This window comes from Dermochelys coriacea, chromosome 2 (assembly GCF_009764565.3).
Source record: "Dermochelys coriacea isolate rDerCor1 chromosome 2, rDerCor1.pri.v4, whole genome shotgun sequence".
NCBI classification, from domain to species: Eukaryota; Metazoa; Chordata; order Testudines; family Dermochelyidae; genus Dermochelys; species Dermochelys coriacea.
The window spans coordinates 77,788,139-77,802,062 of NC_050069.1; the positions used below are offsets into that span (position 1 = coordinate 77,788,139).

General features: G+C 38.8%; 1 protein-coding gene across 8 annotated transcripts in view; it reads right to left on the minus strand.

The window, feature by feature from the left end:
• Positions 1-2,623: 2,623 nt before the first annotated feature.
• LOC119851151 (E3 ubiquitin-protein ligase RNF138) overlaps positions 2,624-13,924 on the minus strand; it is a 69,625-nt gene continuing 58,324 nt past the window's right edge. For all 8 annotated transcript variants that reach the window (XM_043507907.1, XM_043507906.1, XM_043507909.1 and 5 more), the window contains 6 exons: positions 11,753-11,968; positions 9,087-9,548; positions 7,299-7,478; positions 6,512-6,662; positions 3,960-4,164; positions 2,624-2,844 (listed from right to left, as the gene is read on the minus strand). In XM_043507907.1, the coding sequence (XP_043363842.1) occupies positions 2,809-2,844; positions 3,960-4,164; positions 6,512-6,662; positions 7,299-7,478; positions 9,087-9,548; positions 11,753-11,968 (1,250 nt within the window). In that variant the 3' untranslated portion in view covers positions 2,624-2,808. The remainder of the gene's footprint in view (positions 2,845-3,959; positions 4,165-6,511; positions 6,663-7,298; positions 7,479-9,086; positions 9,549-11,752; positions 11,969-13,924) is intronic.

The following is a 13,924-nucleotide window of genomic DNA, read 5'->3' on the forward strand; positions in this document are numbered from 1 at the left end:
CTGTTGACAGTGAAGACATTCCCAAAATGCAGCACTTTATCACCGAACCCAGGTATGTGTTTTTAATTCCCCACCCTATTTGTATAGAAAAATAGTATTGCAACAGTTGGTTAAGCTCTGAATGGTGTGTTCCGATGGTTATCTCTCCCCATAAAAAAGCACCTTTAGTATCCTAATTTTATGCAGTCTTCATCGATTGTTATTTGAGGCCAGTGGGACTTAGTGTATGATTAAGTGTTTGATTGAATTTGGGCCTTAGTCAGTGGAGTACTATATACCTTAAGCTTTCTCGCTCTAATGATAGAGCTAGTCATGTTAGAGTTCAGGTGGCACATTTATTACAGGCCTCTTAAGAATAAATTTGATAAGCTTCTGACTCAAAAAAATATTATATCTGAAGTCCTACATCTTGTAGTTTGTTTAAAATTATGAAAGGCTGATTGTTTACAACATTCCATTCATAAATGTTTTTAGCCAGAGCTAGTTGAAACATATAAAATCATAAGACTTTTGTGTGTGTCTGCTGTTGCATAAATCCACGCAAATCTGTCTATTTATTTAAGAGATGGGGCATTTTTGACTACTTACATGCAAGTTGATCAGTGAGGTGCCTCAGACAAGGGAAGTTATTTCAAGTCAGATACTGTATGATACAGATATATATTTTTAATCCACCCTGTTTATTGCCTCTAATCACCCTTATTAGTTTTGCCTGACTGTTCTCTGTAGTTTTCAGCTCCAACAAAGGCTAGTAGAAAACAGCTAAAAATGCTTTAAAAATATTAGCTGCATTTTCAGACAATGTTGTTGAAATGCCTTGATCACAGAGCTGATGGGAAAATGGTAACTATTTTACACACAAAAAATCTAAAGAAATGAAATTTTTTGGATTATGATTTTTGGAAAAATTTGAAAACTGAAAAATTTTACTAATCAAGTTGTATTTGCTATTATATAAATACTTTTTTCAAGTACTTGGTATCTAAAATAAATGTGAAATATGTACTGGTGAATTGCCTACAGATCTGCAAAATCTCTTGGCACGTTTTTTGTAGAAAGTTACACCTCTGGGCACTGTACATTCAAATCTACATAATACAGTAGATCACTAATTTCTAGTGTTCAACCTGATAAGGCCCAGAGATGAAGGATGGCCTAATAGCTGGAGTGCTAGCCTGGAACTGGAATGACCAAGGTTCAGATCCTCTTCTACCAAAGTCTTCCTATGTGACCTTGGTTTAGTCTGTTCATCTCTCTTTGCCTCAGTTTCATATCTATAAAATGGGGATAATACTTTCCTACCTTGAGGAGTTGTGAGGATACACTGAGATTGTGAGGTGTCCAGATACTACTATGGTGGGAGTCATATAAATACTTTAGTTAGCAGTACTAGGTCTTGTGTCTGATGTGCTGCGTTGCACTGACTATTACCAATATTGTTTTATTGAACTTCCCCGTGTCTCTGTATCCATCTGTCTCTTGCCTTATATTGAGATTGTCCCTACCCCAAGGAGTTTAATCATGTTCTGTGTTTGTACACCGCGTAGCACATTGGGGTCCTGATCCATGACTATGGCTCCTAGGTGTTACCGTAATATAAATAAATAAATATAAGAAATTTCAAATGATGTGGAATTTAGCATAAACACTTTTCTAGAACATCCTGTTTCCTGACATAGGATGTATATTTGCAATAATAAAAATAAATAACAGCCTTGTGTAGGATGCAGGTAACTCGCAGAGTAAAATGAAGAATATCTATTGCTGAAGGACATATGAAAGACAATTTTGATCTCAAACAAATTAAATACAAGCATATTCCAAGAACTATAGTGAATATGCTGAATAATAGTAATTGTCTGAGCATGTCAGTGTTTAAAATTTATTTTAAAAATTACAGGTGATATTATCACTAATAAGCACCATCATTAACACTCTGTTTGGAAAATAGTTAGAGATTTGTTTTCTGTGAAACAAGTACACTGGAACTTGTGTGTTCTAAAAAGTATGTCCTTTTTCCTTAAAACTGTTCTCACTTTTGCCAGATGTAAAGAGGTTAAAGCAGCTCTTCTGAAAGCAACTCAGAGCAACTTGCTCACAATATATCCCTATTCCTCAGCTTGTTCACTCTATAAACAATGGAAATAATCAACCTTTCGAATCTAAGGAAGTGTGGTATCTCTTGGACAAGATGCAAAAAGACAGTCAAGTCATGGAGTCAGATAATGTTGTATTTACCATTTAGTGCTTAGCTACTGTCATGTACTCGGGTCTTTGAAGCTAGTCTTCTTTTGAATGTTTTGTACAATAAAAATATGCAGCTGCCAGCAATGTCTCATGAATCAGTTCATGAAAATGCATCAGGAGCATTTAGCAGGTATACATGTTTACTTGGATTTGTATGCCGAGCTGAGGTGCCAGCAGCACAATGAGACAGTGTCTAATTGTCGTCTTGGTAAAATGGATAATCTAGGCTGCCTGGTGAGACTTAAACAGATTTAAAAAAATCTAGTCTGTTTTTGTTCTGTATATCTTCTCCATATTCAGGGAGATTTAAAGCAAATGTCAGATATCTCACATAATGACACATTTCCACGTGCAATGAGTAGAAGCCTTAAGCCTACCAATTTCAGACACTTTATTGGTCTTGTCATAGTACACAGACTTTATCTAAGATGATGCTTTATTTTTCATTCTTAACAGATTTTAGCAGGATGGCTAAGAAGAATGATAACTGTAAAATAATTGTGTGGTTGAGGCATCCAGGTGACTTCAAACACTGATCTCTTGGTCATTGGTTTTTACGTCTCAGATTTCATTCATTTTATGTCTCAGATGTTCATTCTGTTAAATGAAGAAAATGCATTTTATAACTAAAGAAAATGCCCAAACTTGAATGACTCTAGAAACACAAACAACAATTTTCAGGAACAACATTAAACAGTATAATTTGAATGCAGATCAAGACAAGGTAAGAGACAGAAATTTTAGGGGAAAGTGAATCTTTGTCAGTATCCTGTTGGAAGATTTGTACTACATTATTGCTGTTCTCCATATTTACAAGGTACGCCTGTGCCTTGCTATGGGTGTTGGGATTAGCCAGTTTATCCTTGCTGTATTTTGAGGTTTCATCTTGATCAGATTGGAATAAAGAGTTTTCTCAGTTTACATATGTGCAACTCCCTGCCTCGAAGACTGCCAGAGATCCTGTGTTATTCAAGACTCAGTGAAGGCCACCTGATTTGGTGATTCTGGTTTTTAAAACAGTTTTAACCTGTTCTCTTCTTTAGTGTTAATTTTTATTTTATTATTTTAACGTATTATGTCAAAAAACTTGTATTTGCAAAAGGAATGGCCATTGGGAGAAATGCTTGTCATCCTGTGCAGTAACCCACATGTTTTAAGATGAGCATTTAATAAAAATAGTAGAAAATTCAGTAGCAGATCAGATGTTTTAAGTTTGGGAATGACTGAGGACAGAGGAGATGAGGACAGTTACCAGTTGGAAATCTGGTTTACAAACAGCGAGAGAGATGCGTGTGTATAACATATAATCCTGGTTTCTGTGAAGTCAGGAGCAAAACCTCCCTTAACTTCAGTGAGGTCAGGATTTCACCCATCATGACTCAGTGCATTTTCCTTCACTTTTTAGGTTAACTTTAATTGCTACTTTATACAGGGATGTAAAGCTTTAACAGTAGATATCTTAAAAAACATTTTCTTGTAGCTAATAAAATGGTATATACTGTAAGTTACAGGCTTTTTATTTTATCTTTTTTAAGTATCAAGCCAGAGTATCCTGGATATCTTCTTTTCCCCTGACATTTGTTCAGCTCTTGTTCATTTAAGTTCACTTTTCTTAATGTAACTATATCACCTATTCAGCACACAATTATTTTGCAAAAAAAAGCCTTGTTTAGAAAATACCTGAATCTTTTAACTAAAAAGACAATACTTACGTTTTCTAAAATCCAAGCTTCTTTGTTTTTTATCATTTTTTGGTGGTATTTCTTCTTCATGCAGCATGTGCTTATAATAGCGACAAGGAGCATAATGACAAATACAGCCATTGTCGAGGAAACAGCTATTATAATATTTTCTTTAGTTGAGCCTCTCTTCTCGCACTTTTCTCCCATATACCACCAGTCATTACCTGCTGGACATCTATAAAATAAGAGTAACACCTATTCGACATCTAACAAAAATTAAAGAAAGATACAGTTCTGTAAATTGTAGGTTTGTTATTAGTATACACTAAACCTTCATGATGCAATCTAACTCAAAATTAAAGTTGCTCTATGGGGTATTCCCATCTGTATATACACACAGAGCAGCCACCTTGCTGCTGTTTCCCTTTGCTATCATGTTCCAGATGGAGCCACTCTAGTTGACAGCCTTCTAGCAAAAGTCTAAAGTCCAGACTGGTTGATCATTCTGATTACTTTAGCAGTTGACTTGGTTGTATATGTCCCTTTAAAAAAAATCCCACCACTGAAAAGGCACAACCTATGAGGAGAATTCAGTGTCCTTGGACCTCTCCCCACTCTGGCTGCTGATTAGCTCTTCTTTTCCCTCTTGAACTGATGATATTCCAGGTAATACAAAATTAATTTTCTACTGCTGGAAACTGGTGCTGCTATCAGCAGAGCTGTTATGCGGCTTGCCTGTGTTACTGTTAATTCATCGTACTGACCTGCTGCAGTTCTGCCCCCCTGCCATGCTCATCTCCTTTCTGTTGCACTTCTGTTTCCTTCAACCAATCACTTCAAAAAAGTGTGTGGATGGGAGCAGAAGGTTATTAACAAAAGCAGCTCAACCAATCACGTAGTGCCTTACGCTATCCTTACAATTCAAAAGAACTCAATTAGCATGTTCTAGCAACCCTCTTCTTCTGCACTCCCACCTCATCCTCTCTCCCTCATTATCAATTAATCTCATCTGTCAATTTTTAAACTGGAAGACCATCAGGACAGGAACTATGGACCAAATTCTCAGGTCTGACCAAGTAGTGTTTGGCACAGGAGCTGGGGCCAAGGAAGCAAAGGTAGTTTCATCCCTGTAGTACTGCAATTCTGTGGATGGCTCAACTGAAGATGCTTCAGTCATGTTCCCTTTCCTTGACCAGGCTTCCTCACCCAGTAGCTGGGCGGGATGTTGGTGTAGGGCTGCCACCTGGGGATTTTCCTTATGCTGGAGCAACTCCAAAAGAAATTGGTATGATTTAAACAGAGCTGGACCATCCCACCAAAAAGTAGAAATTGTCTTCTGTTCTAAAGAACTACTTCCTTCGCCTTAGCCAGGACTGCTATTGTCCCCAGGAGATATAAGTTATGGCACATGGAGCAGGTGCTCCTGAAGTTTTTATTGAAAGATATTACCATAAATTTACAATACAACTGCAACTTTCCTTCTAATCCATAAGCCTGGCAGCCCTGTAGGCTGCAGTTTGTGGCTGTCTGGCCTCTTTAAACTCCCTGTCTATTAAATTATGGCCACATTTCTAGAAAAGGATCCACTTGCATAGAAACTATAAGATCACATGAAGTGTATTGGCTTCAATGAGATTTTGCATGATCAGGGCTTAAATTAAAAGCTTGAGGCACTTGGCCTTCAGAATGGGGCACGGGTCACTTGCTGGAGGATTCTCTGCTCCTTGAAGTCTTTAAACCACAATTTGAGGACTTCAATAGCTCAGACATAGGTGAGGTTTTTCGCAGGAGTGGGTGGGTGAGATTCTGACACCTGCGTTGTGCAGGAGGTCAGACTAGATGATCATAATGGTCCCTTCTGACCTTAGTATCTGTGAATCTATGAATTCTGCCTCACAGCAGTCCCAAGGTGTGCATGCTCTGGCATGACATTGCTATACTATTAAGCAATTGAAAGGATGATGATACTGAGATCTGGAACAATGTTAACCAATCAAATTGCATATGTAAATGAATCCACCTTGCTTAGCTATAATAAATTCCATAAATGCTGCTATTCACTTCCTTGAAAGTAAAAACCTAGTTTAGTCATCAAACTTCCTGTCCCCTTTAGTTTCAAAGGCAAAATGTTACACTTTTGAAATTCAGAGCCATAATCAGGACCCCCTGATATTTCTGAAAAAACTGTTCAGAATGCATGTAACAATACATGGGTTGACTTCTTGTTTCAAAAATATCAATTCCCTTGAGATTACATTTAATTTCTGTTTCATGTCCATTAATATTTAACCCTCAGTTTAGGATGAGGTAATCCTTAATTATGATAACACATTAACAAAGCCATTAAAAATAAATATAGATTAAAAACAGAATACTTTAAAATAGGGAAAGGCTGAGACTGGGAAAAGCTGTGTTGCCCAAATTTAGTCAGGATTTGTGGTGATAGACATTCACTGTATTAAAACCAGCCAGTCTTCTCTGAGGGTAACAAGTTTAATTTGTTTTCTTAAATGATTAAACTCTACTCCACATTTTTTTTTCTGATCACAAAATTAATCTTGGGATTGAAGTAAGTTAATTACCTGCACACTGGTTTTTCATCGACGACAATGGAGATACCACCATTTACACAGAAATTTAGAGTTGCTGTCACGGGTACTGTTGTGGGAATGGTGGTTGCTGTGGAGATGGCATTTGTAAAGTTTGGTTGAGTTGATATCAGATGTGAGATATCTAAAGGGGGAAAAAAGAGCATTTGGTTTTCATGCCATACTCATTTTTAATAGACCAGCTGTAAGACTTTTCCATTACCCCGTTTTCGGAAGCTCTCTGATTTTCTGCAAATGGACACATTTCCCTACATTAAAATGAGAATACATAACACGCACAAGTTTGCACTACTGATAAATTTTAAAAGTAAATAGCAATAATATACTGGCTGTGACACATCCTAAGCAATTTTCAGCTGATCTAAATAAATAACTGGTATTTTCACCTTTCAGCAGCATGAAATTCCTCTGCCATGTTTTGCAGTTTACATTCAGAAACAGTCAAGAGACCAGAAGTGGTCTAGCGAAGAAATTTTGTATAGGAACAGCATCACATAGTGTATAATTAGATTTTTAACCTACTAATGAGCTAGGTAGAGGATTATACAGTGACTATAGCTATCCATACTTTCAGTCAAGCACATGATTAACTTTAAACATGAGTAGGCCCACTGACTCCCAGGACTACTCATGCATAAAATTAATCATGTGAATATATGTTTGTAGGAGTTGAGTCTTATGTAGTACTAAAAACATCATACTGCATGCTTACTGCATTATAAAGCATTACTTTATATAGCTACAATCAATGCTTAGATACCTTCCATTGTTAAAAGAATGTAAACACCATCTTCTTTGATGAAGTTGAGACTTCTAAGCCTTTTATGAGTTAGAAATCCATTAGTTCCACGTCCTGGCCCTCTCATGAATTGAGTCCCATTAGCGAAATTAGCAGGCGATCCTACTTTGTCTGGCCTGTCCCAAAAATAAGATGAGGAATCTGCAAGGGGGAAAAAATGCATGTGGGTGTGTGTGTGACCTGAATATTTAAACAGGAAGTTACTCAAAACTCAGATAAGGAGTTATATTGGTTGTACGATTATATAAATTACTGTCTCTCTCCCCTCCACGCTTCCCGGTCCTGAGAATCAACTTAAGTGTGATGTCTCTCTCAGGAGGCTATATCAAGAAAGTCTTCTGGTGGCTTGTTAAATAGATTTTTATCTTGGGATGGAACATGAGGCCTATTCTGTGTGTCATCCAAAAAATATTTTTTGGAATAAAGTTGGAAGAAAAATTGGCAACACAGGATTAATTTTTAAAATGCACTAGTTTGGTGGTTCTCAAAGTGAAGCATTTGCTGGTAGTCTGTGGAGAACTAGCTGGTCACAAGTTGCTGGCTCCTCCTCCAGATGTGCCAGCTTGACATTGCAAAGCAGAGATCAAACACCTGTGAAAGTAGCTGGTAACACAGAGAAGGAGCCAGCCTTGCTGCCTGTACTAGGGGCTTCCACTACCTAGAAGGAGAAGAATCAAGAGCTGCCCTCAGGGATTGGAGATGTCAGCAGGATACGAATGACCAAGTGAAAAAAGAAGGAAAGTGGGTTGCAGGTGAATGGGTGCAGAGAACCAAGGGGGCTGAGCACTATGCCCAGGTGTGTAGGATAGAAGGGAACGAAGTGGCAAGGACCAGAATGTATAGGGCAAGAAGATGACTATCAACAGGAAATCTTGTGTAGTGTTGTTTTAATGTATTAAAAGGGTATCCCATCCTGTCATTCTAGAGTATTTATCTCACATACTTTCCACATTAGGGAGTTTAATGTGTGTATGCATCACAGAATATTTGTACTTAAAAAAATATATTGTGACTTTTAGACAATTCCTAATGCCTTTCAGACCCTAGCGTTGCTAAAGTCTGGGAATCCACACAGTTAGATGTGTTTCCATGCAAAGCAAGAACTTAAAGATTGTGATACTGGTAGTTGTCTTTTGTAGCAAAATCCTTACTACACTAATATATAGAAAGTGTCTTAGGCCTATAGCCAATGTACATTAAAATAAAATCCTATAATTTACCTCCCCATAGAAATTCTTACTCTCTTCTGTTTTCAGTCTTCACCTTTTCATTGAATTTTCTCCTTTTAAAATGACTGTGAGCTGTTGCCATTTCTTCTCTTCTCTTCCCTCTCACCCCCTCCAGCTGCAGGTTATTGAATTTGAATTATTGTTCTTTGTCCACTTGAAGATTAGATTTGACACCAATGCTCCCTTCATCATGGGCTCTGGTTAATGATGGCACTCTTGTCTTGTATTAAATCATGCGTAATAGCTGGTCACCTCTTTCTATATAAAGAATGCCAACCAAGGCCCCTGCTCAACCCTATTATCCTGCTCTGGGACATACAATTCCCCAGTGTCACTGCTTCCTGCCATTGCATCAAATTCCCTACCTAATGTAAATAGGTGAAACTCCATTGAAGACAATGGAGCTGCACATACTTATACCAGGAGAAAATTTGACCCATTGTCTTTTTGTTCTGTTCTTACAAAAGCAAGACAATGTGGTGGTTAAACAAGACAGTGTAGTCATCAGTTTTTAACTAACCTGTTAATAAAGATAGATCTGTTGTTACACTTCTTTGATTTGACATGCGTTGACGAATATCAGGATTTTGATCCAACAGCATCATAGTAGCTTGTTGCCATTCACAAGGCCACTGCAGATGATCATCATTTACTCCAGAGATTAAGTGCAAATATATTGCTAAGTTAAATGGGTTGCTACTGGTACCATTCACATACAAGCCAACCTGAAAAGCATATCCTTTACTAGAGTAAAAAGGCGGACTGTATATTTTTCTTTGTGCAGGACTTGTATTGAGGAGATGTGTGAAATTTCTTATATGCCAGACATGATGGGGACACTGTGTTTCTGAAAGATTAATGTCATCAATAGAGAGGCCACCATTTGATGAACCATTTCCTTTTATGCCTTCAAATACAATCCTGAATTTACTTGTGATCTTCAAAGGAACATGGTAAAGCTGCCAATAATCCAGAGGTGAACCTGAAAAAGAACTGTGTGGTTTTCAAAGATGGCAAACAGAGCAGTCAAATACTGTACAGTATTCAGGACCTGTTACAACATTACACAAAAATTTGTTAATTCCATTAGAGTTGAGGTTGTGTCAATATCTCTCTTATAAACACTGCTTTTCACGAAATTTAAATATGCATGCAGGAGCACATTCTTTTCCCTTCTAATTTTCTAACGTATGTTTAGTTGTTTAACATGCATAATATTTACTGAATTTAATAGTGGAAAAAAGTTATTGTTCTTAGAGATTTCTTTTTCTTGATTATGTATTTTCAAAAGAATTTGGCAATGAGTTAATCCAAGTGTTGTGATAAGTGGACGTGCACAAAAAACAGACTAGTATCTCAATAACAACCCTCCTAAACAAAACAGTCCACCTCTCACCTCTACCAGCACCAAAACACAGCCCATGCACATAAATAGTTACATATCTCAAGAACAGAAAAGGATGGATTGATTTTAAATCAGAGCTATTTAAATTACCAATTTTAATCATGATGTAAATCAGCAAGCAAGAAACCTTGATTTAAATTCATTTTATTTGTGTTTTGCCATTGTACCATTTAGTTATTTTCCTGAAGAAAGACTGATTGTCATTGGTTGGTAACCATTAAAACATGTTAATTTGCAACTAAATATAACTTTTGCATTAAATTTGGTGCTTCTTTTTGCTAACCAGGAGAATACGCTCTATCTGTACATATTTATTTAAGCAGTTATATAGCTTAATTTATATGTATTCAGATTCTTAATTTTTACATTTTTATATTAGAAAATGGTGAATGATGTATTTCTTGTTTACTAGATTAATTTTTACTCGTGATTTGTATCAAGCTCTATTTATATGGAAATTCAAATCAATTAAAATGTACAAGAGAAATATTTTAATTGTTTTATTAAATAAAACTACCTTAAATATTCTAGATACATAAGGAAAAAAATGTATCAAACATTTTGTACTGAAAACTACCTGATTTATGAAGCAAAGGAAATATTATCTGTATTTAGTGAATTGAACAAATTATTTCCTAGCACCATGTTCTCCAGGATTTTGGAACTAGCAGATCTCATCCTCTCACACCTATTTTCTTGGTTGCCAACAGGTTTCTTAATTTTGAATTAATTAATCATTGAACTGAACTAGTTGAATAAACTGAAATGCAGAAAATATTCTCTGCAGCTGCAGAAGAGATTACTGCTATCAAAATCTGGTTTAGCATGTCAACAAACTCTGGTTCCAGGTGCTTAGGCAGTGACTTCCACCATCCACGATCCAGCGGGGATCGATTTATCGCATCTAGCCTAGACTAGACGCGATAAATCGACCTCTGAGCACTATCCCGTCGTCTCCTGTACTCCAGCGCCGCGAGAGATGCAGGCAGAGTCAACGGGGGGGTGGCAGCAGTCGACTCACCACGGTGGAAACACCACGGTAAGTCGATCTAAGTACATCGACTTCAGCTACGTGAATAACGTAGCTGAAGTTGCATAACTTAGATCACTTCCCCCTCCCTCCCGTGTAGACCTGGACTAAGTCACTTAAACCTATTTACAGTTGAAAGCTCACAGAATATATCATACTACATGTCATCTGCAAATTATGATATGTTACTCACATAATTCTGTGAAGTGAGTCCAAATACTGTTAAATAAATGTCTGGAAATATTTTTTTCCAATTTGATAAGTGTCCCAAAATGCAGATTAGGGCATTGGGCTAATCTTTTAAATTCACTCCAACTTTTCCACTTTTGTAATATTAATATCTTAACTATTAACATTAATTTGCTCTGCAACTTTTTATGTTGTCAAAGACACATCTACCTGCAATTTTAGATCAGCTACCATGAATGCTTGTGAATCTTTCGCTACATTTGGTGAGAGAACCATACTGATGACAAGTGCAAGTCAGTTGTAGTAACTGACTAAGTTACTGGAAAATGACTGACTGAGGTTGCATCTCAGAATATCTCCTCAGCTAATAGAATCACCTCAGTAGCAAGAGAGAAGAAAGCAAACAACGAAACTACAGAGGACAGGAGTTAAAAGACGAACAATGATAAAGGAAAAATGCCACTTCACTATACTATGCTTTTCCCTCCCAGTTGTCTGTTAAGCATATTGAATATATATCCAACCAGAAGGCACACATTTAAAAAGCAACTTTATTTCATACCTTGTATCCTTTCAACAAGTCTTAAAGCACTATTGGAGCTGGCTAAAGCATACTCCCTGACTAAAATGTTCAGCTTATCGCTTTCATGACCACTGTTGTAATAATAGAATTGTAAGCACTGAAATCCTCTTTTGGGATATAGAATTCGGCTCTCCAGAGTAGCTGTGTTTCCCACGCTGCCAGCACTGGTGTTAAAATGCATGAAGTACCCAGTATCTGTCAAAAGAGCATGGGAAATGTAAAAGAAAAAGAAAGCACACTTTTCCAGTTACATTTTTATTAATATTATTTAACATTACATTGTGATAATGCCGAGGGGACTCAGCCAGCTTGGGATCCCGTTGTGTTAGGCCCTGTATAAATGTAGTAAATGATGGTCCCTACCCCAAAGGCCTTAACATCTCTGGGGATAGAGTATTGGAGTAAAGAGAATTTTTCTCTTTGGCTAGCTATTTTCCCCATTTGCCTGTCTCTTATTATCCACGTTCCAAAGCATAGGCTCTTCTGGTCTAGCCATGTAGGGACATAGGACTCAGGAACAGATTTACCATGAAACCGTTCAGTGGCATAGGGACCCCAAAGACAGGGGGACCCCCAAAATGCAGGACAAATCTCATCTGACAACCTGCCCCTGAGTCCCGGCCGGCGGCGCAGCAAGGCTCAGGAAGGCAGGCTGCCTGCATGTTGTGGCCCATGGCCCCACGCTGCTCCTGGAGGCGGACAGCTGCTGTCATGTCTCTGTGCACCCCTGGCAAGGGGGTAGGTGGCTCCATGTGCTGCCCTCGCCCTGGGTGGCCCACAGAAACCCACTGCCCCCCTCCCCACAAAGGGCATGCAGAGACGTGCCAGCAGCAGGCCTAAGGCAGCTCCCTGCCTGCTCTGCCTCCCTCCCTTCGCGCCACACCGCTCCCGGAAGCAGCTTGCATGTCCCTGTGGTGCCCTGAGCACTGACTCTGCAGCTCCGATTGTCTGGGAACTGCATCTGCAGAGACCCACCACCCTCCACCTAGGAGGTGCTGTCGGAGGGGTGTGTGTGCCAGTCGCTTTGGGAGCCACGCCGCCCAAGGTAAACCCCACCCCCTGCACCCTAACCCTCTGCCCCAGCCTAGAGCCTGCACTCTGCACCCAAACTTCCTTCCAGAGCCTGACCCCTCACCCCTCCTGCACCCAAAGCCCCTGCCCCAGCCCAGAGCCCTCACACCCCAACCCCCTGCCTCAGCCCAGAGCCCGCATCCAAACTTCCTCCCAGAGCCTGCCCCCTCCCCCACCTCAACCCCCTGCCCCAGCCCAAACCCCACACCCAGCACCCAAACTCCCTCCCAAAGCCCAACCCCGAACTTCCTCCTTCATCCCAACTCCCTACCCCAATCAAGATACCTCGCTTTATTTTCATTTAGTTCCCATTACTTATAATATAGGAGGAGGATGAAGAAAAAAAGAATGAAAAATGGGGGAGATAAGAGAGAATGTTCTTTTTCTTTGCTGGGTCCTGAGGGGGGCCCCCGAAAATGAAGCTGCACACAGGGCCCCACTAACTCTAAATCCACCACTGATAGGACTGCAAGGGACCTCCTGATCTCTGAGTCTAGTCCCCTGCTATCTCAAGCAACCCCATCATAGAATCCCATTAATAAACTATCAAGCTCTATCTTAAAACTAGTCAAGTTGTTTGTCCCAATGACTCCTTTCCAGATGGCCCATTATTTGCTTGCACATACTGCCTGGAGTGTTGGCTGGTGCTGTAGAACCAAAACTCATGATGTCTGTTTTGGCAGCTCAAAACAATCAGTTTGTATTCCCAATGAACTGTTTTCCCAGCCCAAATAATATATATTCTCAAATCCCAACCCTTTCCAAAATTACTACTGAGCAGTTAATCACAAACTAGAATTTATGGTTATAGCAGAAATATTTTTCATATCTCTGAACTACCATGGTTTGTAAAACTTTTTTTTAAGCCAGTTAATACATCTTGTGTAGTTCTTTTGTTTTATTATTATATCAAAGGCCAGAAAGCAGAGCAAAGAGATTAGAACTTTCAACCTACAGCAAATATCTACAGCAAAAATGGCATGTGTCGCTGATAATTTTATGCTGCTTGGTTAAAAATTTATCCTCAGGTGCCCTCTGAAGAAGATCAAAGTCACAATTCTGCCACAGCAGAAAACATTT